Raw genomic sequence first — 24,755 nt, 5'->3', positions numbered from 1 at the left:
GTTTAGCACCAGCCTTGGAGAGTTAGAGAATGCTTGGACTGGGTGATCTTAAAGGGTTTTTCCTGTGAAAATGATTATATGATTCTTCCTCACTGTCTCCCCATCCCTCCCTACCACCAGCTCAGCATCCTTCTCCCATCTCATCCCCTGCCCCATGTCACCAGCCAGTCAGGGAGTGATCATGCTGACAGCCAATCTGGGATGCTTGTTTGGCAGCAGTGTGCCAGGCCCAGGGCTGGAAACGTGGATTTTAACTGGGCTTGGAAAAAGAAACTGCTGAAATCCTCTTCCTTCAGCAGGCTTTGTGAGCTCTTGGCACTTTGCCTAGACAATAGCTCTTACAAGGAAGCTTTGGGATTGTCCAATTAATTTCTTTCACCTTCTTTTTTTTTTTTCCATTTACCCCTGAAAAGGGATTTGGAGAGGGCAGGAAGCGGCCACAAGGTAACGCAAGAGGAGTCTTAGTTTTGACCTGCGTGGTGTGGTCCACACAGCTGTCAGTATGGAGCTGTGCAGGAAAACCAGAATGGAAGGAAGACTACAGCTTTGCTCCTGCCATGCCAGACGTGCTCCTGTTTCCACTCCCACCAGGATCAAGTGCTCCAGAGCTGTTCCACCTCAGGATCTCACCATCACTTATGGCAATAATGGGTTGAAATCCAAGCCCTTTGGGTAGAGTGGCCGTGGTTTTGCATGAGGCTCCTTGCTGGATGAGCTGATTTTCTGTGGCAGGAGAAGGGTTTGACCTCAGCTCTTGCTTATGCAACGGGGACAGCGAGGTGTTGGAGCATCCCAAGGTTTCACACCTCTGGTGCTCTGCCAGAAATGACCACTCTGGGTAAGATTTTGCCACCAGTAACTGTGGGAGCTCAACTCCTCTGTCGAGCAAGCTGGCGGCTGCGCGTCCGGAGGGACGAGAGTTAATTTTAAAGCATCCGGCATCCGTACCAGCAGGGAGGAAGGTTCCCTTGATTTCCTAAGCACCAGCAGAACCTAAGCTCCTAAACCCTAATCCCTCTCTAAGCTGGAGCTGCCAGGCCGGGGACAAGGACACAGAACAACCCCTGTGGCATTAACCAAACGTGCCACACAGCTCTTCAGCGACACCACAGCAGGACAGAGGTGAGCCCACCATGCCCAGGAGGATGATCTGCAGGCCAGAATCCTCTTCAGCCCCCCAGCTTTTGGGCTATTCTTGGCCACGGTGTCCTCTGAGACCATGTTTGCATGGGTGTCCATTGTTTCACAGCTCAGGTGCTTCACAATGAGTCCTGCGGGGCTGCCTCAGCAGTCACCCAGCTGCTCCAGGTTCGGCGATGGGGCTATTTAAGGTGGGCACAGCTGGCAAATGAGCCACAGGCAGGGTGCTCTGCCAGGTGGGAGGGGTGGCCCTGCTTGTGGGAGAGCTCCAGGTTCAGCCTTGCCAGATGGACAGCCGGGGAATCATAGACTCATGGAATGGGTTGGGTAGGAAGAGACCTTCAAGATCATCTAGCCCTCGTCCCCCTTGCAGCCTGCAGGGGCATCTTCAGCTAGAGCAGGCTGTTCAGAGCCCCAAAACAACCTGGCCTTGAACGCTTCCAAGGGTAGGTCATCCTCTCCAGGCTTCTCTGCCACCACCCGACCTGTCCTCAGGCGCTCCAGGGATGAGGCACCACCTATGACCCAAAAATCCTTGAATGCATCGTTTTGGCCAGGAGCAGTGAGATCCTGGAGGAGAAAGGCGTCCCTGGGGAACCTCCACAACCGGGAGAGTCACTCCCCCACCCCCCCAAGAAAAAAACATCCTCACCATGGTGTCCCCCATCCTCCCTGCCAGGGGGCATCCCCAGGACCCCTCAGAGGTGAACCGCCCTCAGCAGCCCGGCATGGGATAAGAGGCTGGTGGTGGTAGGGGAGGGGGATGATCTCCTGCTCCCTCCGCGCCTCTCCGCGCCCGCGGGGCTGACGTCACCCTGCCCCTGCTCCGCTCACGCTGATTGGCTGTGGGTGACGTCAACTTTTTTTTTTCCCCTCTTTTTTTTTTTTTTTTTAATTCCTTCCCCCCCTCCCCCCCCCGTTCCCGAGGCATGACCTCATCGCATTCCCGGCGGTGCGCGGAGCGGCGCGGAGCAGTGCGGAGCAACGCGGAGCCAACTCCCCCCTCCCCTCCCCCCCCCCTCAACGCGGGCTCCGCGCCAGCGGAGAACCTGCGGAGCGGGGGCGGCCGCGCAGGGTCAGTGCTTCATCCCTCCCCCCCCCTCCCTTTAGCTGTCTATAGGGGCAGGGTCAGTGCATCCCCTATAGGTGTCGATGTGGGGGGGAAGGGAGGGGAAATGGGGGGGCCGGTGCATCCCTTCCGCATATGCGGAGCCTGCGGACAGCGCGCAACATATAGATGTGGGTCTGTATGTATGGATATAGGGGTTGGGGCTTTAAGGGGGCTGGGATTATTTTAATGTAAAGACAAAAATGGGGGTGTTGTTGTGTACTGGGAAGAGAGAGGGTGGAGAGAGGGGGGAGTCCTCTCTCCGCGGGTGCGCATGTCGGGGACACTGCGCTTGTTTTGGGGGAGGGTTCCTGAAAATCCTTCTCCTCCCCTCTCCGCTTCTGCCTCAGAAAGGTGCGCTTGGTGGTGGTGCAGGTGAGGAGGAGGTTCGGGTTGGAGGGAAGGGGGAGAATGGAAGCGGCGTGGACAGCGCTGGGTTGATGTGATGGTGATGATGATGATGAAACTGTTTGGAGAGTCGCTGCTGTGTCCTTGGCGTTTAAACGCAGCCGGCATGTGTTTAGCAGTGGGGGGGTGGACGCAACACTTTGAAGGCGCTGCCGGCCAGGAAGGAGTTAAGCTGCCCTTTAAAATCACCCCCCTCAGCGTGCATGGACCAATTGATGTCCCCCGTCCGTGTTCTCTCCCACCCCCCACTCCCCCCCAAAATTATTACCTAGCGCTACGCGGTGCTCGCTGGCTCAGCCCTGGTTGCTGTCACAGCTCCCTGCTCATTTCCCTTATTGATAAATAAGTTCCTTCTCCTCCCTGCTCCCCCCACCGCCACCCCCTTCCCTTTTCTCCTCCCCCAGAATTAAATTCCTGAGCAGGAGCAGAAGCTGATGTCAGTGCTTCAGCTGGCATTGGGGCAGCTCGGTGCACAGGTCAGTCAGCGGCGGCGGCGGTGGCAGGCAGTGCGGTGCGGGACGCGGTGCGGTGCCAGCCTTCCTCGGGATCTCGGGATTTGGCTGGGCACGGATACGTTTCTCCTTCCCACTGCGGTCCTTTCCAACAGCTCCGCGGTGGGAGCTGGGCTCTGCCAGAAGCATGTGTGGAAGGGACCACCCCTATCCCAAGCAGCTTGTTGTGGTGGTGACAAATGGCTCGGGAATAGATTTAGATCCCTGATTTGGGGTATAAAAGCATCTCCTCTAAGGAGGTGGTCGGGATGGCCATGAAGCCCTGTGCAGGTAGGGCTGAGGATTGCTGCTGGTGTTCCAGGGACCATGTTAACCTTGAAAGCAGCTTCTCCCTGGTGCGGGATTTAATGCCTGCTGGCATTGTCCCATCCTCCCGCACCGAGGCAAGAGGCTGGGGGCACAGCTGCCTATGCGCCTGAGCGCGGCTGAGGACAAGCTTTGTTTTGGGAAGGGCTCCATGCTTGGGATCTGGTGATACTAGGTTTGGCCTTCCCTTTGCCAGACGGGTGTGTGAGCTGTCAAAGGGTGTCCGTGCCAGGAAGACTCTTTGCAGGGGAGGCTGGTTGAGGTTTTGGGGTCTGGCTTTGGAGGGGGGGGGGAGGTGTTCCTGTGCTTGGTTTGGTTTTGCTTGCATTGCTTCCCAAAATGAAATTCCCAAGATGCTTTCTCTGCAGCACTGAGAAAACCCTCCTGGTCACTGCTGCAGGCATTTGGGATTTTAAATACCTGCAAGGACTTCGCAGGTGTTTCATCCCTGATTTCTCTGGTGGCAGCCCTGCTGGTACAGCCTTGACATGTAGGACCATCTGAATGGCTGGGACAGGAGGGGACAGTTGGGTGCAGGAGCAGCAGATGGATGCCCAAACGCCTATTTCCCATGGCAGCAAGCAGAAATTGCTACCCTCTGCCCATCGGCAGCTTACTCAGGCAGCACAAACCAGGGGCTGGAGGGTGCCCGAGGAGAGTTGGCAGCAACTCGCCCCAAAAGGCTTTTTAACCCAGCAGCTTTGCCCCCCACGGGTTTCAATTGTCCCTGCCTTGATGCATGACAGAGAGCAGGGAAGGAGAAGCTGGATCTAGAATTGCTGTTTCAAATCTAGCCTGAGAGCTGAGCACAGCGACCAGAATTCTTCAGGAGCGTTCACTGGGTGCTCTGCATGGAGATTGTCCTTGCAGATATTGCACCACGCTCGTCTGCAGAGCGGGTTTGTGCAGGCACCTTGCTGAGAAAGCCACAGAGGTGCCTGCCTCTGGAGGGTTTAGATGCACCTAAAATTAAATGCAACGTCATTACTCCTTCAGAGCACCCCGGAGGGCTGATCAGGTCTTTGCAGTGGTGACTGTCCCAAGTGGCTCTTGGGAGGTGGGAGAAGATTAGCTTCTCCCCCTTGCAGCCACTTTGTCCCTCAAAAAGATTGGAAAGCCACTGCAGCTCTGGATTTCTGAAATTACTTCTCTTGGCATGGATGTGAGCAAGTCCTTGGTCTGTCCCTACCCCTTCCCTCTGCACCAGCTGCTTCCACCTACGTCAGAGGCAGGGAGTGTGTTGTAGGTGCTTTTCCTCTTTGGCTTTCGTTCGTTGCCTTTAAGTGAGGCTGTTCTCAGGGATCAGAGGTTGGCTTCTGTGGTGTGCAGCTCCTGCAGCCCTGGGCACAGGCAGGTGCAGAGCGTGTTAAGGCTGTCAGGGGTGAAAGGAGGAAAAGGAGGTGCTCCAGCTCTTGACAGCTTTGATTTATGGTGAGAGCTCCATCATACTGAAACTATTCCAGCAAACCGACTCTTGGAGGGAAGGAGGTGATAAAGAGCAGGAGCTTGCAGATTCAGGCTCCTTTCTGTCTGCTGGGACAGCTGGGAGGTTGCATCAGGAGACCTCTTAGCCTTCAGTTGCAGGGGTAATGGCAGCGTTAGGGAGGAGATGGCTGCAGAACCATTCAGGTGCTCCCAGGTGGTCTCACCTCACTCTTTAACTTGCTGCTATGCAGAGAAGCTGCAATGCCACCATCCTGTGGGGAAAGCTTTCAGCAGCTGCTCTGCATCCTCGTACCCCCTGGGGTTTAAAACCTGTTTGCCGAGCTTTACTTTTCTCCTCTGAAGATACACCTGTCCCACCTGATGCCAAGTGGGAAGGAGGCACCTGATGTAATTACATGGATAGGCTTGGAGAAGGGAGGTGAGTGGCCTGGGAGCAGGCATTGGGTAAGAAGCTAAACCAGCTCTCCACTCAAGATTTTCTCAGGCTTGCTCAGGAGCCCTGGGCCTGTGTCATATGCAGAACTGTAACACAGCCAGGTTAACCCTGACTGTGCCAAGATGCTCTGCACTGGTAGTGTCGGGGGCTGCCCTCAAAGCCAGTCATCAGCGACAGTGTAGGTTCTCAGAGGAGCAGCAGGTGGTATACTGCACCTCGGTGATGGCTTTGCCTGCTCCTCTGATGGAGGAGGAGACCATGGCATGTGTCACATCTCCGTGGAGAGCTGCTTTTTTAGAAGCCAGGCAAGAGCTGAGATCATGATGGAACACACCGAGCACCAGGCAGATGTCTTGGTTGCCCTGTTTTCTCTTCAGCATAAGATCATGGAAAGGAAACAAGGTCTTATCTCTTCCAAGAGATGTTTGTAGACTTTCTACTCCCAAACCTGTGGGTCAGTGCTGTCCAAAAGGCTCTTTGGCTCTCAACTATCTCCACTTTGAGCAAGGAGAGTAAGAATGGCAATTCAGGGGGCTATGCCCAGCACAGAGCCCTACCCAGCCTGGGCTGCAGAGTGCTGTGGTTCCTTCGGGGTGGCTTGCATTTGACTCTTCCTCGAGGGGCTCTAGACCCAGCTGGACAAGGTAGTCTTATGTAGGTGTGTGCAGGGAGTGTCTTCTGTTGCCTTGCAGAGAGCTTCTGTGGAGTGTTGGCTGTGCTGGACCTCCAGTTTCCAAACATGAGAGGCAGTACTTGTTTGCATGATGCCTTGCAAGGATCATTACGTCAGAAGATAGGTGCAGTGGTAGCCCAGACTATGGCTGGAGGAGAGCCTGGAGGTGCTGGTCCCACACATGAAGAGTTTCATAGCACAAAGAGGGAGCAATAAGAGCACAGAAATGCAGGGGCTATCTGGAGGAAGGTGAAATAAGTGATGTTTTGCAGTGACTTCAATTAGGAACATCCCAGCAACCCATCTGGGGCTGGAAATCCTGCCTTCTCTCTTTTCTTCCCACTCCTCCAAGTTGTTTGCTGTGTATGGGAAGCCCTCGCAGTTCCTGTTTGGCCACCTTGATCTACTCATGCTTGACTTGCCTATCTTGGTTGTACTTCTGTCAAACCAAGCCTTCAGGTCTCTTGAGGCAGAGACTTTCTATTCTTCAGGAGTTTCTCCAGAGCCCTTCGGGGTGCTGTAGCCCTTTGTGTAGCACTTCTGCATGCTGACTTAAAAGGATCATCGTTTCTGAGCCTGCTGATGACAGGGAACAGGTCATTTGGTGACAAGACGACCTGTTCTGGTGTTGATGCTAGTCCTTCTTTAAGGGAGAGAGGGCTTGTTGGACCAGATGAGCTCCTGAGGTTTCCTTCCACCTAAATCATGCCATGACTATCCATAAATACCCAGCAGGCTGTCAGACAATACCTGCTTAAATTAGACGGTGATGGCGAGGGGAGGCGAAACGAGGTGGACCACTGCTTTGATCCTGTGTGGAGCTTCCAATGACAGCATGCCCCTGGCATCCTCCAGCCCCTCCGCAGGACGTGCCCTCCAGCCCTGCTGGTGATGCACTGCGTCTTTCCGGCCCGCCTTCCTCACCCGCCGTGGAGGTGCGCGGTGTGCCCGCATCCCTGGCTTGTCATCTTGCCTTTCTCCTGCCTCCTCACGGCGGGGATTTAGTCCTTGGAGGAGAGCCGTGCCTGCGAATTCAGCTGATGCAGCAGAAGCTCTGCTAGAGATCTCAGCCTTGTTTGTTGCAGTGTTGTCAAGCCCTTCCCACACTAAACCTGCGTCTGCCTCAGTCGCACATCTCCCGCTGCAACCCAGCCCCTCCTTGGCTAACGGCAGCCACTCTGCTCCAGACAAAGAGGGTCCGGCGGGCTCGGTTGCTGCTGAAAAGACGCAACCGCCGAGCATCTACAGCATCATCTGATTGTTTTGGCGTTGCCTCTACCAAGCCTCATTTCCAGGCTGGAGATGGCAGCCCGGTCCGTCCTCGAGCCAGAGCCTGAGTGGAGCTATTCATGCCAGCTCCGTCTGCCTTGGCCAGCAGCCCTGCGCGGGCAGCGGACGGGCGCAGCCTGAGCCTCGCTTGGCACTTGAGGCTGTTGAGTAGAGGGCTGGTGTGGAGAGGGTGCCAGCGCTGCTGACTTGGGAGCTAGCCTGAGGGGAACCACGTTAACTGCTTTGCTGCCGGCTGAGCACCTTGCAGAGGTGTCCTCGGCAGCTTTGCTAGCTCAGCGATGGCTCAGACCTAGAAATCAAGCCAGCTTGGAGCTCGCATTTACACCTCACCTGCTGCTCACCTCAGCTTTGGCTCTGCTGGTGGAAAGTCAGAAGGACGTGGCAGGGCAGGAAGGTGATCCAGAGGGACAGGCCTCCAGCCAGGGCTCTCTGAGTTGTTCTGTGGGGTGGCAAGGGAGCAAAACATCTCCTGTGCACGGCAGAGGGAAGTTGACCCCTGCAAAAAACCACCCCGAATGCAAATCTCTGACTGGGCAGAATCTCCCCAGACATGTCCTTTTGTAAAGCACCACCAGCATTGTGCCATTAAAAATAGATCAGCGAGTTCTCCCCTCACTGCCTGAATGCTGATGCCTGTAGTTCTGTGTCATCCTTGCAATCCCTTCAGCTTTGAGCTTGGCTGCCTCTTTGTCTGGCACCTGAGCAAGGTTCATTCAGCAGTAACTGATACAAAGATAAGTGGGAGCTCAGTTGGAGCCTAGCTAGATGGGGCAGGAGGGTGAAGAGAACTGAAGTGGTCTTTGCTTGGGGGGTTAATCAGCAGCCCTAAAGGCTTGATGTGATCACCCATTGCATGGTCAGAAGCAGGGATCAATGAGACCTGCTGGCATGGGAGCAAGTTGGAGGGTGTTGGAGATCTGAGTGAACATCCTATCTCCATGGCTTGCTTTGTTTTTAACTGGAGTTAAATCATGGAATGGTCTGAATTGGAAGGGACTTTATAGGTCATCTGCTCTCCAGCCACTCTGTCCCCACTGCCTGAAGGGAGGCTGTAGCCAGGTGGGATTGGGCTCTTCTCGCAGGCAGCCAGCAACGGAACAAGGGGACACAGTCTCAAGTTGTGCCAGGGGAGGTCTAGGCTGGATGTCAGGAGGAAGTTCTTGCCAGAGAGTGATTGGCATTGGAATGGGCTGCCCAGAGAGGTGGTGGAGTCGCCATCCCTGGAGGTGTTCAAGCAAAGACTGGATGGGGCACTTAGTGCCATGGTCTAGTTGATTGAACAGGGCTGGGTGATAGATTGGACTGGATGATCTTGGAGGTCTCTTCCAACCTGGTTGTTTCTATGATTCTATGGTTTAGTTCCAGTCATATCTCCCACTAGGCCAGGTTACTCAAAGCCTCATCCAGCCTGGTCTTAGATGCTTCCAGGGATGTAGTGTCACATGCATATATGGGTCTCAGAAAATCTCAGCATGGTTGTGGATTGGAAGGGACATCTGGAGATCATCTAGTCCAGCAGGGTCAGCCACAGCATACTGCCCAGGATCACAAAGGCCAGGTAGGTCTGGAAATCTCTCCAGAGAAGGAGACTTCACAACCTCTCTGAGCAGCCTGCTCCAGGGCTCCAGCACCCTCATAGCAAATAAACTTCAACATCTGTCTGGAGTTGGTGAAGGGAACATTGCTGCTCGTTTCCCCCAGTGAATGAGTTTGGCTCTGCTGCAGGGTGGCATCATTGCCACCCACAGTAGCAGTGATGATATGGGTGAAGGGAGAAGGTCCATGTTGCAAAGTGCTGCAGTACCCAATGCTCCATAAAGAGGCCAGGCTGTAGAAGAGCTATGGCATCTGACCAACAAGCTGTGACTTGGCATGGACAATGGGCACATGCTTGTCTAGGCTGGTGAGGATGGAGGAATACCTGCAGAACACTTTGTTTGACCCTCACCTCAGGTTAACAGGACAAAACCAGCAGCCCCCAGAGGAACAGGAGAGAGTGGGGCAGGCCCAGCAGCTTGGCCTTTGCCTGCCTTGTCTGTTCCTTCTAGATAAAGGTAATCCTCTGAAACCCAGGGTTGATGTCTTCTCATTTGAGCTGTGGTAAGAGGTGGATCCTGAGCTGACAAGCCAAACCTGGGAGCAGTTTGGCTATTGTGTGCACAGAGGAAATTCAGTGAGGCTTGAGCCAGGTCAGAAGAGTCTTGCAAAACATAATTACTGCCCTGGGGAGTGTCTTATCCCACGGAAAACCAGGTTAGCTCCTTGCATAGGAGCTGAATTCTGGGTCTCCTGTGGAGGGTGAGTGCAGGCTGATGTAAGTGTGGACATTGACCTCTGCTGGCTGGAAGCCTGGGCTGGGATCTGCACCTGCACCCCAGTTTGCACCAGTTATCACCAGCAACTGCGTAAACCTTGCTGGGGCAGCCACGTCATCGTTCTTCAGGGTCCTGTTTGTCACTTGAATGGAGGGAATTATGACACTGTGCTGGGCAAGTGCCAGTGGATTGTCCCTTCTGTGTGCTGGCTGCTTGCTTCACCAGCCTTGGCCTCAGCCATAACTGCCCCTGGCACACTGCTGAGACAAACTCATCTGGCTCGGGATGATTCTCAAGGAGTGAAATCATAGAATCGTAGAATGGTTTAGGTTGGAAGGGACCTCAAGGATCATCCAGTTCCAACCCCCTGCCATAGGCAGGGACACCTCCCACTGGAACAGGTCACTCAGGGCCTCATCCAGCCTGGCCTTGAACACCTCCAGGGAGGGAGCAGCCACAACCTCCCTGGGCAACCTCTGCCAGTGTCTCACCACCCTCACTGCAAAGAATTTCTTCCTAACATCTAATTTAAATCTCCCCTCTGTCAGTTCAAACCCATTCCTCCTCATCCTGTCATTACAAGACCTTGTCAATAGTCCCTCCCCAGCCTTCCTGTAGGCCCAGTTCAGATACTGAAAGGCCACTATAAGATCTCCTCCAAGCCTTCTCCAGGCTGCAGAGCCCCAACTCTTTCAGTCTGTCCATACAGCAGAGCTGCTGCAGTCCTTTGAGCATCTTCGTGGCATCCTCTGGACTGGCTCCAGCAATTCCATGTCTTCTTGTGTTGGGTGGGTTCAGAACTGCACAGTACTCCAGGTGGGGTCTGATGAGAGCAGAGTGAAGGGGCAGAGTCCCCTCCCTTGCCCTGCTGGCCACGCAGGTGTGTGTATCTGTAGTCCTGAAGAACCACAGCCTAATCTTGTGCTGTTTTCCTCTTAGTGTGGAGGTGGGGAAGTAGAACACAGGTCCTGGAGACCCTTTCCTTCTCCAGGAGGCTGCAAATGCACCCAGCAGGTATTTATGGTGTCTGATGTCCTAAGATGAAAGATCCAGACCAGCCCTGCAAAAGTATCTCACTGCATACCTTTCTGGGCTGCTTTTGCCTGCTCTTGTTGCAAAAGGGCAAACAAGCCTCTGGAGATCCTCAAGATAAGCCTGCTGGGCTCCTGGAATCCTGATGAGGGTATCAGGCAATGGACAGCATCAGCAGGACTAAATTTCCCTTATGCAGTGTGCCATGTGCTCTGTGTGCCAGGCTGCTCAAAGCAGAAGGTGCTCTCAGCTCTGAGATGAGAGCCTGGCCAGCTCTTGGCTTGGCAGAGTGAGGATAGAAATGGGATAGCTTTGGTATTAGAAAGTAGCCTGCTTGGGAGCTCCATCCTCAGCGTGGGCAGGGGCAGTGGTTAGGTGGCTGCCTGGTCATGGAGAACCTTGGTCTTGGCTTTTGTAGGCTTTCAAATGAAAGCTGTTTCTGCTGAGGGGAGAAACCATCTCAATCATGTTAAAGGCTCAAGTCTAAGAGGAACAGATGCTGGCCTCATCATCAAGAGTCCTGCTAAATAACCTTCCTTGCTGTCTGTCTTTTCCTGATGGAACCTCCAGGATGACCACCACCACTGCAGCCAGAAATTGTTCTAAGAGGGGACAATCCTTGTTCTAAGAAGGGACAATCCTTAAAGCACCTGGATCCCTTTGGTAGAAGCAGGTTAGGAGGGGATTGTGTTTGCAGTTATAGCACATCCAAAGCTACTGGTAATGGGAGGGGACAGAGAGATGAATATCAGGTGGTAGGAGAGGACAAGGAACTCTCTTTGCTTGGCTGAACTTCAACCAGAAGAGCTGGCGTGCGTTGTGGGGTGAGGGGTGCATGGAAAAGACACCCCCTTGCAGCCAGGTAAAGCTTGACCCTTTTTCTTTCTCCCTGTGTTCCCATGGCTGAGCTGCACATTGCCACCAGCCCATGCCAGCCTTGCCAGGTGCCTCCACACTGTGTCACTCAGCCAGTGTGAATGCACCATCTGGCCTTTGCTGAAGGACATCCCTGTCCTTTGGCCACATCCTCCAGTGGAAAAAAACTCCTGTCTCGAGGGCTGCAGGTGCAGAAAGGAAAATGGGAGGTGAGCAGGTGCTGCTGGGGTGCCTGCAGCTCTTTGCAGGGCTCCTCACCATGCTGCTCCCAGCCCACAGGGATGGAAAGGAGACTGCGGCACAGGGAGGAGGAGGGGAGAGAAATAACCAAACAAAAATCAGAAGCTGAGCAAGCGACTGGTCCTGAAACCCTGCTGAAGGAGCAGCAGCTGCCTCCTGTGCTGTGCTGCCCTCCTCAAAGCCAGCACGGAGGGGTGAGAGGGGCTCTGCTTCCAGGGGAAAGCTGTCAGCAGGGATGAGGCTGGAGTGGAAATGGAGATGGATAGGGCAATCCTCTGCCTGCCCTGGAAAACCTCGGGTGGGTCTAGGGGGAGAAGAGCAAGGCAGTGGACTGCATCACCATCTCCCCTCCATCTTCATGCTGCTGGGGTTTGGGGGATGTTCCTGTCTGTGTTGGAGGTTCACCAGGAAAAGGTGGACTTGTGCCTGGATCAGTGGATGTGGGCAGTGAGGTTTCCTAGCGTCGTTTTAAGGAGCAAAAGGGAAAAAAAACAACCCTCCATTTTTTTTCCATCCTCGAGCAGAGAAAATCTTTTGTGCTGCCTTTTAAAGGGACCTCAAGCAGCTGCTAAGGAATCATCAGTGGTTATATCGGCTCTAAAGCAGGCATCTGACAGCTTTGTCCCTCTGCCACCTTGGAGAGTCATTACTGCTCCCAATTCCTCACCCCTGGAGAAAGGCTGCACCACCTCTCGCTGGGTGGGAGAAGCTACTACACAGTTTATGGTGCTGCGAGTGGCAGGAGGCCATCAGGAGGTGGGCTTGAGCTTCACAGCAGACGGGCTAGAGCAGGGGGGACGCACCTCGGAGGTTCCCAACCCCACCCCACTCACTAAGCTGGGTTCATCAACCCATGTAGGACCTCAGCATCTTTCCTGGGGTGAGCCCGAAGGCGCTGCAGTAGCATCGCCTGGGGCCGGAGACGCAGCCGTTGCCTGGCAGCTGCAGGTTTCCAGGGAAACCAGAGGTGCTAACTTGTTAATGAGCCCCACGGCCCTGATTGCTGCTGCAAAATAATAATCATTAGCAATCGGCCCCTGATTTAGGAATCCCTCAAACAGCAGGAGCCTGCCGAGGGCAGCCCACTGAGTGCCAAGGCACTCGAAAGAAGTGGGATGAGGAGGGCGAAGAAGGGGCGGAGGGCTCGGAGCAAACGCCACGGTTTACATCTTAATCCGGGGCTGGAGGGCTGGGGGTGGTGGGGTCCTGCCAGAGTGGCAGCGGTGAGCCTGGGCTGGGGGCATGGCTGAGCTGGATGAACGGAGGAAGTACCTCGCTGCAGGGCTCAGAGGACTGTGCTCGTGTGGACTATAGAGGGAGAAGGCAGGTTGCTTAGCTCAGTGCTGCTGGGCTCCAGTGGCGGCGGCAGCTGGTCAGGAACAGCTGCTTCTGTGGGCTCCCGGGCACAAACCAGCAGGCATTCCTGCGTGGTGCTCCTGTCCCTTGGGAAACTCAAGGTGGAGATGCCACCCAGGGTGAGCAGAGAATCATAGAATGGTTTCAGTTGGAAGGGACCTCAAGGATCATCCAGTTCCAACCCCCCACCATAGGCAGGGACACCTCCCACTGGAACAGGTCACTCAGGGCATCATCCAACCTGGCCTTGAACACCTCCAGGGAGGGAGCAGACACAACCTCCCTGGGCAACCTGTGCCAGTGTCTCACCACCCTCACTGCAAAGAACTTCTTCCTAACATCTAGTTTGAATCTCCCCTCTGCCAGTTTAAACCCATTCTTCCTCATCCTGTCATTACAAGACCTTGTCAGTAGTCCCTCCCCATTCCTGTAGGCCCCATTCTGATACTGGAAGGCCACTCCAAGGTCTCCTCAAAGCTTTCTCTTTCAGGCTGCAGAGCCCCAACTCCCTCAGCCTGTCCTCATAGCAGAGCTGCTGCAGCCCTCTGAGCATCTTGGTGGCCTCCTCTGGACTGGCTCCAACAGTTCCATGCCTTTCTTGTGCTGGGGGCTCCAGAACTGTGCACAGTACTCCAGGTGGGGCCTTAGGAGAGCATGGCGAGGAGCATGCATCTCACTCACTTGATGGAAAGGCATTCTTGGGGTCTCAGCTGCCTCCCACAGCAAAACTGGCCTGGCCAAGGCAGTGAGGGGAGCATCTCTTCAGCTGGACCGTGGAGGGTAGAGCTCACCAGGGCACAAGTACTAGTAAGGTGCAAAGAGAGGACGTGCTGGTTCATGAGTGTTGTGGTTGCTCCAGAGACATGCTGGCCTTCCAGTTGATGTCTCCAGTACAAGAGAAACCAGATCTGCACCCTCCCCATATCACATCTCTCAGCTGGGGGGCATTGTGCAAGACAAGAAATTGAGGGAAGTGGCCTCCTCCTCAGTGACCTGTGTTGAGCCAGCAGAGAGGTGAGTTCCTGAGGTCCATCAGGCCACACGGATAGGCAGCCTGGGGCATGTTTTGGGCTTTCTTGGTCTGACTAGAAGAGGCCCAGCTTGCCACACACATCTCTGTCATGCTCATGACTCGTGTGGCTAGGGCCCTTCGTATGACACATTCACCCATGGAGGTGACACAGGGGACAGAGCCCAAATGAGCAGGCAGTTGGCCCAGCCCAGGTGCTAAGCTGTGCCCATCTTTCTGTCCCTCAGCTGCAGTGTAGTCTCTCCTGCTTGGCTGTCCCCATTCAGCTAAGCCATGTGCCCCTCTCCTCATTACAGGCACTCCAGGGAGAGGTGGGATTAAAGGATTATGGTAATGTTCTTCAGGAACACTCAAGAAGATTAAGATGGCTTTAATAAACTGATAAGAGAGGGACACAGCTATGTTTCTGAAACCCTAATTTAGGTTCCAGGTTAACCTTTTCCCCTGGTCTCCTGTCACCATGGTGAGAAGCTCTCTTCAGCAGTTCTCTTAGGCTATGCCTCTTCCTTCAGCTTTCCTTCTGATCCATCTGAGCTGAAGAACATCTTTCTTCCTTCTCTGGTTGCCTTCCCAAGGATGGAGGCACTAAAGCCTTGTTCTTCTCAGAGACCATCCTACACACAGCCTGTGAGGTACCTGAAGGTCTTGCAGCCTCTGCTGGTATCTGGGATACCTGGTAGTTGGGGATTAACTCAGCACCCCCCAGTGTGGCTTCAAAATGTCCTCTGGTTGCTGGCAGAGAAGTGGCTCATCTGCCTTTGGCCTGGCTGGACATACTCTTAGAGAGGTCACAGAACCACAGAATTAACCAGGTTGGAGAAGACCTCTGAGATCATCGAGTCCAACCTATCACCTTCTAATTAACTAAACCATGGCACTAAGTGCCTCATCCACCTCCTCTTAAACACCTCCAGGGATGGTGACTCCACCACCTCCCCAGGCAGCCCATTCCAATGCCAATCACTCTGGGAAGAACTTCTTCCTAACATCTAGTTGAGACTGTGTCCTCTTGTTCTGTCACTGGGAACCTGGGAGAAGAGCCCAACCCCACCTCGCTACAACCTCTTTCCAAGTAGTTGTAGACAGCAATGAGGTGTACCCTGAGCCTCCTCTCCTGCTAGCTGCACACCTCCAGCTCCTTCAGCCTCTCCTCAGAGGGCTGTGCTCCAGGCCCCTCACCAGCTTTGTCACCCTTCTCTGAACATGTTCAAGCATCTTTCTTAAACTGAGTCCTTGTGTTTTAGATCTAATGGCAAGGTTACAGCTCAGATGACCCTGCTCAGACATCTCCATCCCCTGCAAAGTCTCCCAGAAAGAGGGGCAGAATGGACCCACCTTGCCCTGTCTTCCTCTGCCAGAGCTGGGAGAGAGACCTGGCTGATGTGTCACACAAGTCTGCTACCAGGTTCACTTGGGCATGCTGGTGTGGACACTTCTCTGGTGGTTCTGCAGGAGGGCAGCTATTAGCTGAGCTGAGAAACTTCCTTGCCTGTCTTCTCCAATCACTTCCACACAAGCTCCTGATCATCTGCCAGAACTTCATGCATGGAAAACCTTTTCTGAAGGGGTTTCTCTTAGAGCAGTTGGGTGATGGAGGATCTGTTCTTTCCCAGATCCCTCTGCTCATGTCAGATGCCCAAAGTTCACCCCTTGCTCGTTACCTGAAGAGCAGACATCACCTTATCTCCAGAGGTTCAGCACAATGCATCCCCTGAGGTTGGATCACTCCTTCTTCCCACTTCAAACTTCCCTCCCACCCCTCTGCTGCAGGATTAGCCCTGCCTTTTATCTCTTGACTCCTTTCCATTCCCTTTTTCTTTCTTGGATGCAATCGGAAGAGTCAAGAAGAATTCACAGCTTGATGTCCTGATGGAGATGGGATGCAGAAAGCGATTTGGGGAGTGGGGTGTGAAAGGGAGCTGGAGGGGGAAGCTGGCTAATTTGCATCCTTTCTGAGTGCCCTGGCTCTATAGCCAGGCGACAGCGGGGGGGCTTCTGGCGAGGCGGTAGCGACGTAATGAGGTGTGTCATCTCCCAGCAGGAGCCAGCCTCGCTCCCCTTCACACCCCCTAATTAGAACTGTTTCCATTCTGAAGCACCCCCCGGAGCAGTGCTAGGGGGGAGCAGGGTTCCTCTGGTGGGGGGAGGGGGGACAGACCCCCAGCTGCCCGCTGTGGGGGCAGCTGTAATTGGAGATAGTGAGAGGAGCCACAGAGCTGGCGTGGGGCTGGTAATAGCCCTGCCACAGTGCCAAGGGGCTGCCAAAACACTTGGTGCCATTTAAGGTATCATAGAATCAGTCAGAGTTGGAAGGGACCACAAAGATCATCCAGTTCCAACCCTCCTACCATAGGCTGGGACACCCTACCCTGGATCAGGCTGCCCACAGCCTCATCCAGCCTGGACTTAAATACCTCCAGCCATGGGGCCTCAACCACCTCCCTGGGCAACCCATTCACCACTCTCATGATGAACAACTTCCTCCTCACAGCCACTCTGAATCTCCCCACCTCCAGCTTTGCTCCATTCCCCCAGTCCTGTCACTCCCTGAGAGCCTAAAAAGTCCCTCCCCAGCTTTTTTGTAGGCCCTCTTCAGATACTGAAAGGCCACAAGAAGGTCACGTTGGAGCCTCCTCTGCTCCAGCAAGCCCCAAATCTTTTGAGTCTGTCCTCATAGGAGAGGTGCTCCAGCCCTCTGATCATCCTTGTAGCCCATCTCTGGAAGTGGCCTCAAGTTGCACCAGGAGGGGTTTAGTTTGGATATTAAGGAAGAAACTCCACACCAAAAGGGTCACTGTGCATGGGAGCAGGCTGCCTAGGGAGGTGCTGGAGTCACCACCTCTGGAGGTGTTTAAAAGATGTTTGGATGAGATGCTCAGGGACATGATCTGACAGCAGCATGCAGGGAGATGTTAGGGTATGGCTGGACTCAATGTTCTTAATGTCTTTTCCAACTAGGGGAGTCTGTGGTTCTATGCTAGGAGGGACCAGCTTTTAGGGGGCTTCCACCTGTCCTGTAATTTGGTTGGTGCATTGGCAGAGGTAGCAGAGAGGTGATACAAGGGCAAAGGAAGTCTCCACATCTTATCCTGACCTTATGTTGACAGCTTGGATACTGAAATGGGTGACTGGGACATCTACTGCTTTGGGAGGCAGGTCTGGCAGCCTGAGGAATTCTAGTTAGGCATAGAAGTGTGTAGAAGGTGGGGGTCATGAGGATGGAGCTGGGCTTGGACAGATTCACTCTGATATGGGTCAAGAACTGGCTGGAAGGCTGGGCCCAGAGAATGATGATGAGTGGTGCCACATCCAGCTGGCAGCTGTCAGTAGTGCTGTGCCCCAGGGATCAGTGCTGGGCCCAGTCCTGTTTGATGTCTTTATTGATGATCTGGACCAGGGGATTGAGTCCAGCATCAGTAAGTTTGCAGATGACACCAAGCTAGGAGCAGGTGTGGAGCTGCTGGAGGGTAGGAGAGCCCTGCAGAGGGACTTTGCCAGGCTGGATGGGTGGGCAGAGGCCCTACTAGGACATACTACTTGCACCCTACTCAGAGGTCTCTTTTGTGTCTTGAGCTACCAATGCAGCAGGTGCACATCCCATTGTGGCCTTGTATGGGGAACTTGGATACCAAGGCTGGAGCCTGGGGCATCTCCCCCTGCTTTGGTTGGCAAATCTGGCAGCCCAGGGAATTTGGGAAGTTGTTAATGCTGGAGACATGAGCCAGAGTATATGCTGGAATCCCCATCCTTGTATTCTGTGACTTTCCATCTGTTTCCTGCAAGCTAGCTGTGTCCTCCAGGCCTGGTGGCTGGTAGCTGAGGTCACTGTCTTTTCTCCCTACTAGGACACACTACTCGAGTATCTCTTTTGTGTCTGGAGCAGCCACTGCAGTAGATGCCTGCACCAAGAGGAGATTTGAGTGCAGGAGCTTCCAAGAACTGCTGGCTTACTCTGATCAGGGTGACTCTTAAGCCTCCTTTAGCCCATGGACCAAATCCTGGCCCTGCAGAAGTCAATGAAAATCTCTCTGCTGGCCTTTTCAGGCTTGTTATTCATAGTCCTCCTAATTCAGCTGCATTAAGGCTTCCACAGAACAGCTTGTGGGTTCTGGCAGGAACGAGAGGAGCCTGGTAGCAGCCCAGGCTTATTTTCTGAATGACTGCAGCGGCATTAAAACCTAATGCCATTAAAACCTGCCTGCTATGACGTGTGCCATTAAACCCTCAGAAGACACCCTGAGCTGAATGCTTCCCAGCCTGCCCATGGCTCTTGCAGATCCCATGGGTTGAGCATGGAGGAAGCTCATTCTTCTGGTAGCACTTCAAAAAGCACCAGGCTTGACTCCCCACAGCATCTGAGCTGCAGCCCAGATATGTACTCCTGTGTGTGAGCTCCCTTTCAGTCTCTGCAAGTTAGATGCTGGGAAGCAGTAGTCATTTTCAGGGCATCTTGGTCCAAGTACATCTTCTCAAGACCTCTGCCCTAATGCAGAGGATAAACAAAGACCTGTTTATTCAAAGTGGAAGTGAAGGTCAGCTCAACTTCTTGGCTTCCAAGACAGGTCATCTCCTATTGACTTGCCAGGAGGCAAGCTGGCAAGATGGCCATAAGCAGGCTCTGATAAAAAAAGCAGGTGAAATCCAGTGTGAAGTGATGGACCTGGGAGAGCAAACCTGCTTTGGTGGTGTGTCTGATGGGCCCCAAACGAGCTATTACCATGCAGCAGCCAAACCTCAGAGCTGAGCTAAGCTGCTTCTGTGAAACTGTTAGCTCTGTGCTCAGCAGAGGTCAGAAGGAGCAAATTGAGTGTGAGGAGCTGCTGGGCTGTGAACAGGGCAAGGAGGAGACATCTTGCCTTATGCAGATCCCTGGTGTGCTTGCCTCAAACATGGTGTGCTGGGCATCACTGAGGGGGCAAAAGGCACTACAGCGGCTCTGTAGATGCTGTGACCTGAAAGAGTCCCAAAGAAGCTCTCAGTGTGGTCAGAAGTATGAGGAAGGTGCTTAGAGAACAGGCATGCATGGCCTCTTCCAGCATGAGTAGTAAGGGTCACCTGGAGGAGCCATTGGTTAGCAGTTTTGGAGCAAACCAGGGGACTTTTTCATCACAGCTGGCAACCTGTTCTGCTCCCTGTCACCAGCCACTGTGCCGGCTAAAAGCTGACATGGCTTCAACAGCAATTAGACAAAATCATGCCCAGCTCAGCTCTGCTGAGGGCAAGTAAATGCAAAGCACAAATCTGTGTCTTGAGCAGCTCTGGAGCCACAGATCCCCATGAGCTGGGAAGATGTAGCTAGAGAGAAGCTCCTTGTGCTCTTACACTCTTCTGAAGGCATCCCCTGAAGGCCAAGCCTTTGGGGACTTGGCCCAAGGTGGATGTCACGTCCTGCCCAACTGACAGGTTGTTTTCTCCTTTCCTCTCTTTCCAGGTTCAGCACAATGAATTGGCATCCTGGGTGTTAGCAGTGTGAAGACCCCAGGACGGGTGCTGCCCTGCTCACCCCTTCTCCCCTTGCTCGTTGCCCTTGGGGAGACAGGTGCCGGCGCCCCGGCCCTGCCCTTCCACCCCTGCCCCCCGCTCGCCATAGAGGGGACGGGCCCGTTATGGCTGGGGACAGGCTCCCACGCAAGGTGATGGACCCAAAGAAGCTGGCCAGCCTCCTGAGGAACGGAGCAGAGGGCACCCTGGTCATCGACAGCCGCTCCTTCGTGGAGTACAACTCCTGGCACGTCCTCAGCTCCGTCAACATCTGCTGCTCCAAGCTGGTCAAGAGGAGGCTCCAGCAGGACAAGGTCTCCATCACGGAGCTCATCCAGCCTGCCTCCAAGATGAAGGTAGGAGATCTGGCCTTCACTTTTCCTGGAGGGGTGCTCAGAAAGGGGCAGGCTGGGGGTGGGATGCAAACTGGCTTAAGGCTCACTGTGGTTGGTACATGCATCCTCCTCCTCCATCACAGAATCACAGAATTAACCAGGGTTGGAAAAGACCTTTAGGATCATTGAGTCCAACCTATCTCCTAACCCTTCTAATTAACTAAACCATGGCCCTAACTGCCTCCTCCAGCCTCCTCTCAAACACCTCCAGGGATGGGGACTCCACCACCTCCCCAGGCAGCCCATTCCAATGCCAATCACTCTTTCTGGGAAGAACTTCTTCCTGACATCCAGCCTAAACCTGCCCTGGCACAGCTTGACACTGTGTCCTCTTCTTCTGGCACTGGGTTCCTGGGAGAAGAGACTAACCCCCGCCTGGCTACAACCTCCTTTCAGGTTGGGGGTGGGATTCAAACTAGCCTAAGGCTCACTCCGTGGTTGGTACATGCATCCTCTTCCTCCATCCTTTCACTCCAGTATCTGCTGGTGTCTCTCTGGCACTCTTAGGAGAGCAGGAGTGTGAGCTCATGTGGCCACAGGGCTGTCCTCAGGTAGCTGTTCGTTTCCCACACCCCAGTGAGGTGGTTCCCTGCTCCAGGAGCTCTCCCAGGCAAGTCTAACAGGTATATCAGCCTTGAGATTTGTCCTGTGCCAGCAAACAACCCCCCAAAGCCTTCCTGCAGCGGTAAGCTTAATCCCCTGCTAAAAACTCTTCCCCTCCCCTCTGTCATTTCTAACTCCATTCAGGGACATGTAATCCTCCTCCCCTGTGACGCCAGAAGCTCTTATCCGGTGTCATGGCACATTATCTCTCCCAGGCTCTTCTCTTTATCGCTCCTGGTTAAATAATGGAGGTGGCTCTGAGCCACCGAGCTGGGCTGCAAGCTCCGGGTGCCCCGTGGTGCCATAGGCTGGGTCCTGCCCTTCCCCGAGATGCTGCTGGTGGGCGTTGATGGGTGCTGATGGGTGCCAGGCAGCAGGACAAGCCGGAGGGTGGTTTGCCACCACAGCTCGCCCTCCCACCGGCTCGCTTTTACAGTCCTCCCCCCGCTCCACCCCCCCACACCCCCCCCTTGTGATTTTATGGCAAAGCGAGGGTAATTCAGGCGATTAATCAAATGCTGGGCCCAGCTGGAGCCATCTGCAGCGTGTCCCCCCCGCCACGAAGCCACCGCTGCCCGCATTGGCTGCCGGTGACATCACCCCGCCGGGATCAAGGGGACTCGGAGCACGGAGCGGGGCGGGGAGGGGAGGGGGGCGGCGGCCTCACGCCAATCTGCCGCGGTGATGCTGCGGGCTGGGCGATTTGCAGGGGATTGCGGCGCTCGATTCCTGAAGGGCTTTAGCTGCTCTTCAATCCCCGGGAGAATCAAGCAGAATAATCAGTTTCTGGCAGGCTGGGAGGAGAGCGGCGCCGCTGCCCTCCTCCCGGCGAGGGTCACCTCTGCAGTGGCCAGCGTCACGTGGAGCCGCAGCAGCAGCAGCAAAAACGATGATGCGCAGGGGGGAGGAAGAAGAGGAGGAGGATGGGGAAGGGGGAAGCGTGGAAGAGTTAGTGTCAGCTGATGCCATCCGCTGATGGCTGAGGAGCGGCGGCTCCCAAAGGGCTTGGTCCACCCTGGTGGTCCTTGCTCTGTCCCCGAAGAAGGAGGAATCGCTTCCTCCTCCGTCCTGGGTCATTGTATTGTGGGTCAGGTACCGGCTGGGGACGCGGTGATGACGAGGGGCGCTCAGGGGGTGGAGGAGAGGCGTTGTCGCCGTCTTTAATTGGCGGCTCTCGCCCTCCCTGCTCTTTCCTGGCTGAAATCAGTGCCGGCGCAGCGGCGCGCAGGAGGCAGCATCTCCCTGCTGCTGCTCTGCGCAGCCTCCACCGCGCCGCCTCTCCGGAATTAATGAGGCTTCAGGGCACCCTTGCGAGGTTAAGCCACTTGCCCTGGGAAGCTGGGGGGGGGGCGACAAAGGAGGTCACAGCTGTATCCTTAGCTGCCGTAAAGCAGGGGTGGTGGTTACAACTCGGGATGTCCAAGTCCTTCCATGCACGCACTTGCATTTTTGGGGGGATGGTCTCCTGTCCCCCCTTCTCCTTCCCCTACACCTCTGAGTTCAGCTGCTTGGGTCATAGATGCACTTTAGGACCCCCAGATTTTCTGCCTGGAGGTGCACAGACCCTTGGAGGAGGATGCTGAAAGCTGATTTAGACCCCCCAAAACCTGGTTTAGACTCTTATGACGCCCATATTATTTCCCTGCCTCCACCTGCCATCAACCAGGGCTGGGGGAGGCAGTGGGGCAAAGCGGGGGGAGGAGGAGGACAGGGGGCACGGCTGGCGTTGGGAGCAGATGGCAGGAAGGGTGACATCAGTGGCTCGATTGTCCAGCCCCATTATTCCTCCTGACGGGCCTCCCGCCCTCCTCCTGTTTCCTGCTCCCAGCCGGCCAGGGCTGCCAAGACAAAGGCAGCCCGCAGGGATGAGGGACTGCCTGGGCAGGGAAAGGGCAGCCCTGAGCCCCCACCTCATCCCACTCCTCTTTGCCTGCCCCATTCAAAGAGAGATTCACAGAATGGTTTGGGTTGGAAGGGATCTTAGAGATCATCCAGTTCTACCCCCCTGCCATGGGCAGGGACACCTTCCACTAGCCCAGATTGTTCAAGGCCACATCCAACCTGGCCATGAACACCTTTAGAGAAGAGAGCATCTGTGACCTCCCTGGCAACCTGTTCCAGTGTCTCACCACCCCCACGGTAAAGAATTTCTTCCTGATCTCCAGTCTAGATCTACCCTCTGGATCAACCAGAGCATCCCAGCTTGGTGATACCTGGGGTGAGGTCACCAGTGGGGAATGAGGCAGGAGTTGATCCAGAGCAAAGCTTTTAGCCAACCCCACCTACATCTCCCTTCTGCTCCTCCTGACTGAGTGCAAGTTGGGTGGGGGAGAGGGCTTGTGAAATTTGCTTTTACCATTATTCATATCCCTCTTTTCCACGTCACTGTTGATGAAGGGTGCCATTAACCATGCTTCTGGATCATGGAGAGTCATTGAACTGCCAGGTCACCTCTAAATCATGTCCCTCAGCACCACATCTACATGGCTTTGAGATCCCTCTGGGAATGGGGACTCCACCACTGCCCTGACCAGACTGGTCTGGGGTTTTATGACCCACCTAGTTGCAATCCCCCTGACATGGACAGGGACACCTCCCACTAGATCATGGAATCATAGAATCAACCAGGTTGGAAGAGACCTCCAAGCTCAGCCAGTCCAACCTAGCACCCAGCCCTCTCCAGTCAACCAGACCATGGCACTAAGTGCCCCAGCCAGGCTTGGCTTCAACACCTCCAGAGATTGCAACTCCTCCACCTCCCTGGGCAGCCCATTCCAATGCCAATCACACTCTCTGACAACAACTTCCTCCTAGCATCCAGCCTAGACCTCCCCTGGCACAGCTTGAGACTGTGTCCCCTTCTTCTGATACTGGATGCATAGGAGAAGAGCCCAACCCCACCTAGCTACAGCCTCCCTTCAGGTAGTTGTAGACAGCAATGAGCTCTGCCCTGAGCCTCCTCTTCTGCAGGCTGCACACCCCCAGCTCCCTCAGCCTCTCCTCACAGGGCTGTGCTCCAGGCCCCTCACCAGCCTTGCTGCCCTTCTCTGGGCACTTTCCAGCACCTCAACATCTCTCTTGAATTGAGGAGCCCAGAACTGGACAGAGGACTCAAGGTGTGGCCTGAGCAGTACTGATTACAGGTGCAGAAGAACTTCCCTTGTCCTGCTGGCCACACTCTTCCTGATCCAGGCCAGGTTGCCTTTGGCTCTCCTGCCCACCTGGGCACACTGCTGGCTCATCTTCAGCCTACTATCTACCAGCACCCCCAGGTCCCTTTCTTCCTGGCTGCTCTCCAGCCAGTCTGTTCCCAGCCTGTAGTGTTGCATGGGGTTGTTGAGGCCAGCAGATCAGGTTGTTCCAAGCCCCATCCAACATGGCCTGGAACATCCTCCAGTGGAGATGCTGCAGTTTGGAGTGGTGCTGTGGGCTAACAGTAGCTCCTGGATATTTTTTGGTAGAAAAGAAGTGGAAATTAAAAATCTCTTTCTCTCTTCAGTGAAATATTTTGAGGTGCTGTGGGACATGGTTTAGTGGTAACCTGGCAGTGCTGGATTAATGGTTAGACTCAATAATTTTAAAGGTCTTTTCCAACCAAAGTGTTCTTATGACTCTAGGCCTGTGATCATGGGCACAGCTAAGCCACCAAGCCCCACTCCACTGGTCAAAAAACACAAGGGCAGTTCCTTTCCTAAAGAGCAGTAGGTTCCCTCCACACAAAACATGGCACCACCAGTGTCCTGCTCTGGTTGTGGGTTTGAACCTTGCCCCCAGTAACAAGAATACATTCTCCCAATACTAAATTCCAGTCACAACTGGAATAATTCAACTCCTCGGTGCAGTTTTGGGGGCAGAGGTTATGGGAAATTCCTGCTTGGGGTTTTCAGTAGCATTTCTTGAGGGAAACACTGAAGATTTCACTTCTTCAAGATGCCCATGGAAAGTCTTTCCAACTCCCTCGACCTCTTCTCGCTTCCTGAAAGGCAGCTATCTGCGGAGCAGCTCTGCCCGTGGTTTGGGGCATGACAAGGGGAATGTTTCTTTCTTTGTGTTGGGAGCATGGCTCTGCAAGCAGCTGTTTGGCTTGAGGGAAAGCTAGGGCTTATTT

The 24,755-nt window shown here is 54.5% G+C and overlaps 1 protein-coding gene across 2 annotated transcripts in view; it reads left to right on the top strand.

The window, feature by feature from the left end:
- The first annotated feature begins 2,533 nt into the window (after positions 1-2,533).
- DUSP8 (dual specificity phosphatase 8) overlaps positions 2,534-24,755 on the top strand; it is a 49,002-nt gene continuing 26,780 nt past the window's right edge. The window contains exons 1-2 of one of the 2 annotated variants that reach the window (XM_064163169.1): positions 2,534-2,623; positions 19,600-20,005. In XM_064163169.1, the coding sequence (XP_064019239.1) occupies positions 19,775-20,005 (231 nt within the window). In that variant the 5' untranslated portion in view covers positions 2,534-2,623; positions 19,600-19,774. Of the gene's footprint in view, positions 2,624-2,966; positions 3,133-19,599; positions 20,006-24,755 lie in introns of those variants that run through there. The other variant, XM_064163168.1, reaches the window with a different exon arrangement.

Source organism: Pogoniulus pusillus, chromosome 24 (assembly GCF_015220805.1).
Source record: "Pogoniulus pusillus isolate bPogPus1 chromosome 24, bPogPus1.pri, whole genome shotgun sequence".
Lineage (NCBI taxonomy): Eukaryota > Metazoa > Chordata > Aves > Piciformes > Lybiidae > Pogoniulus > Pogoniulus pusillus.
The sequence above is the reverse complement of the archived record's forward strand: the minus strand, read 5'-3'. Positions and strand labels throughout refer to the sequence as shown.